The sequence below is a fragment of the Melampsora larici-populina genome (genome assembly GCF_000204055.1).
Source record: "Melampsora larici-populina 98AG31 unplaced genomic scaffold MELLAscaffold_23, whole genome shotgun sequence".
Taxonomy (NCBI): Eukaryota; Fungi; Basidiomycota; class Pucciniomycetes; order Pucciniales; family Melampsoraceae; genus Melampsora; species Melampsora laricis-populina.
In genome coordinates this window covers 576409-578696 of record NW_006768787.1, presented here as the reverse complement: position 1 = coordinate 578696, position 2288 = coordinate 576409, and the positions used below count along the sequence as shown (strand labels likewise).

Here is a 2288-nt window from a genome sequence, read left to right as displayed (position 1 = left end):
ACAGACTTTTTAAATTCAGTGTGTCCAAAAGAAACAACACTTTCAAACTTGCTGCTGCTTGATCCATGAGATTTGACCTTCTAACAATTGGCAGAGTCTTCCTGAGATCTCCAGAAAATAAAACAACTTCAGTGCAATGGCCGCTCGAGCAACTGCAGAGAAATGATAGAGAAAGTTGGCTTCCTCATAATGATATATGGACACAACTTGTGTACAAAAATGGGCCATGGCAGTATTCTTTCTACCCCCAGAATCATTTTAGTTTGTAAGAATCTTGTTGATATCATTGGAAATGGTGGTAGTATTGTTTTTGAGATTGATAATGTTATTGTTATCTACCATGATATTGCTGCTATCATCACAGAGAAATTTTTATATAACAAAATTATTGAATACTGCAATATGTATTTTTTGTCTCATAGTTTTAGATGAACACAATTATGGTAACTAGGGAAATATATCATCCTAAACATCCATATCTTTCATGATATGAGATGAATATATATCAATACAATTAACAATCTCTACCATAGCAAGACCGGTGGCACAGTCAGAAGATAGAATAAGATTGTGAAAAAGCTTACATCAAATCTTTCAGTTAGTAGTAGCTCTTTCAAGTACACTCATAGCTCTTTTAGCATTCTCATGAAGTTCAGCCCAAAGTAAAAAGATTGGTTTAATAAACTTTTCTGGACAATTCTCTAAGGCTTGTTCAAATAAATCTCTTGCTCCTTCAATCTTGTTACCTTGTTTATAATGAATATGTATTCCAAAATTCAAATACAATTGGAAATGAAGATAATTCAATTCCTCTTTCATATACTTTAAATTATTCTTCCCAATGTTCATATAATTAATACCAATCTATCAAGAAAAAAATTCAAAAGTATACTTGATCAATCCATTTCCGTCATGATCTAGAGATTTGAAAGCAGTCGACTTACTTAGCATTAGCAATTTTTAATTCAAGAATCAAATCATACATTTTTTGTGTAGATTCAATTCTTCTAAATCCACTCAAAATGACCAAAGTTTAAGTGAATTCAACAATCTGGTTTGTACAGGTAAAGATTCATCATGAAAACTGATTTGTTTCTTTTTCCAAACAACTGGTATCATTGTATACTCTTTGCATCACCTTCAAAGCTGCAGTTTAATTCCTGATGAAAGATTATTTGGCAGAGATACATGATCAGTTAGAGTAATTGTCACTGCACATAACATAATATTTTCTGGGCAGAAAATATAAATACTGACACACAAAAATATTGAGCAGCTAGGAAGAGAGAGAAAAATACAAAAAGAAATGCATATTTTTCCCCTGGTTGAGACCTTCAACATGAGTCTTTTTTTTGTATTTTTAGTGTTAAACTTGTTGATTGTACTAACAAAAAACCTCTGGGCTCACCAGATCACAACCTGTAACAGATATTGGAATTTGGCTAATGGGTGACAAGGGGGTGATTTCAATTCTACAATCCCTCATATCTTTGCAGGATTCCAACTATAAGGATCCCCATCATAAACATGTTGAGAAAGATACAGCTAACATGATCTTTGATCCCTTTGGGTGCCCTAGTTTCCAATCACAGCCCCCAGATACCAGTCACTGGCATGCCAGCCACTACCACTGAGTTCACAAGGACTTTGACCGGATTTTAACATGATATCCCTGCGGGGGTCATCCACCTGTCATACCACCAAGATTCCAATGCACTCATATGTCAAAATAGATATATGACCACCTGCTCCTGTATTCACAGATCAAGAGGATATATTTCATTAACCTTTACCATATCAATTGACTGAGTTATTGAGGTTTGAGACAAAATCACGGATAAAAAACAATATTTTGGTACTATAATCAAAACTTGGCTCTTGGATATCTTCAATCTTTTTTAATATACATATACAACTAGAGCTTAGGCAGGCTTGCCTGCCTCTACAATCAATAAGTAGCAAGTTGATCCTTATGGTCCAGATGGCTGGAGGCTTAAGTCAGGAAGGAGAACAAAGATATAAAATAGGATAAGCAATTGGGATATATGCTCCATGCTTGACTTATTGCATTATTGTGTGTCAAAATACAAACCGTGTAACCTCCATCAAAAGCTCAATACAATACAACTGTGACCATATACTCAATTCACAAGGAGATTAGGGGATTTCAAAATTAGTTTTAAGCATTTGTGCAGCATAAGGTATAGAAGTTTCAGAATAACTCATATGAACCAATGAGTGAAGTAAGGTCATGGTAGCATAAGATCCATCATAATTGATAAACCAGA

General features: G+C 34.3%; 1 protein-coding gene across 1 annotated transcript; it reads right to left on the bottom strand.

Annotated features, from left to right (window-relative positions):
- Positions 1–594: 594 nt before the first annotated feature.
- Positions 595–849, bottom strand: MELLADRAFT_87848 (uncharacterized protein; the record flags this gene model as incomplete). The annotated part of the gene is made up of 1 exon (XM_007411004.1): positions 595–849. One exon carries the CDS (start codon positions 847–849, stop codon positions 595–597), a length of 255 nt encoding a protein of 84 aa, XP_007411066.1.
- Between the last annotated feature and the right edge of the window lie 1439 nt (positions 850–2288).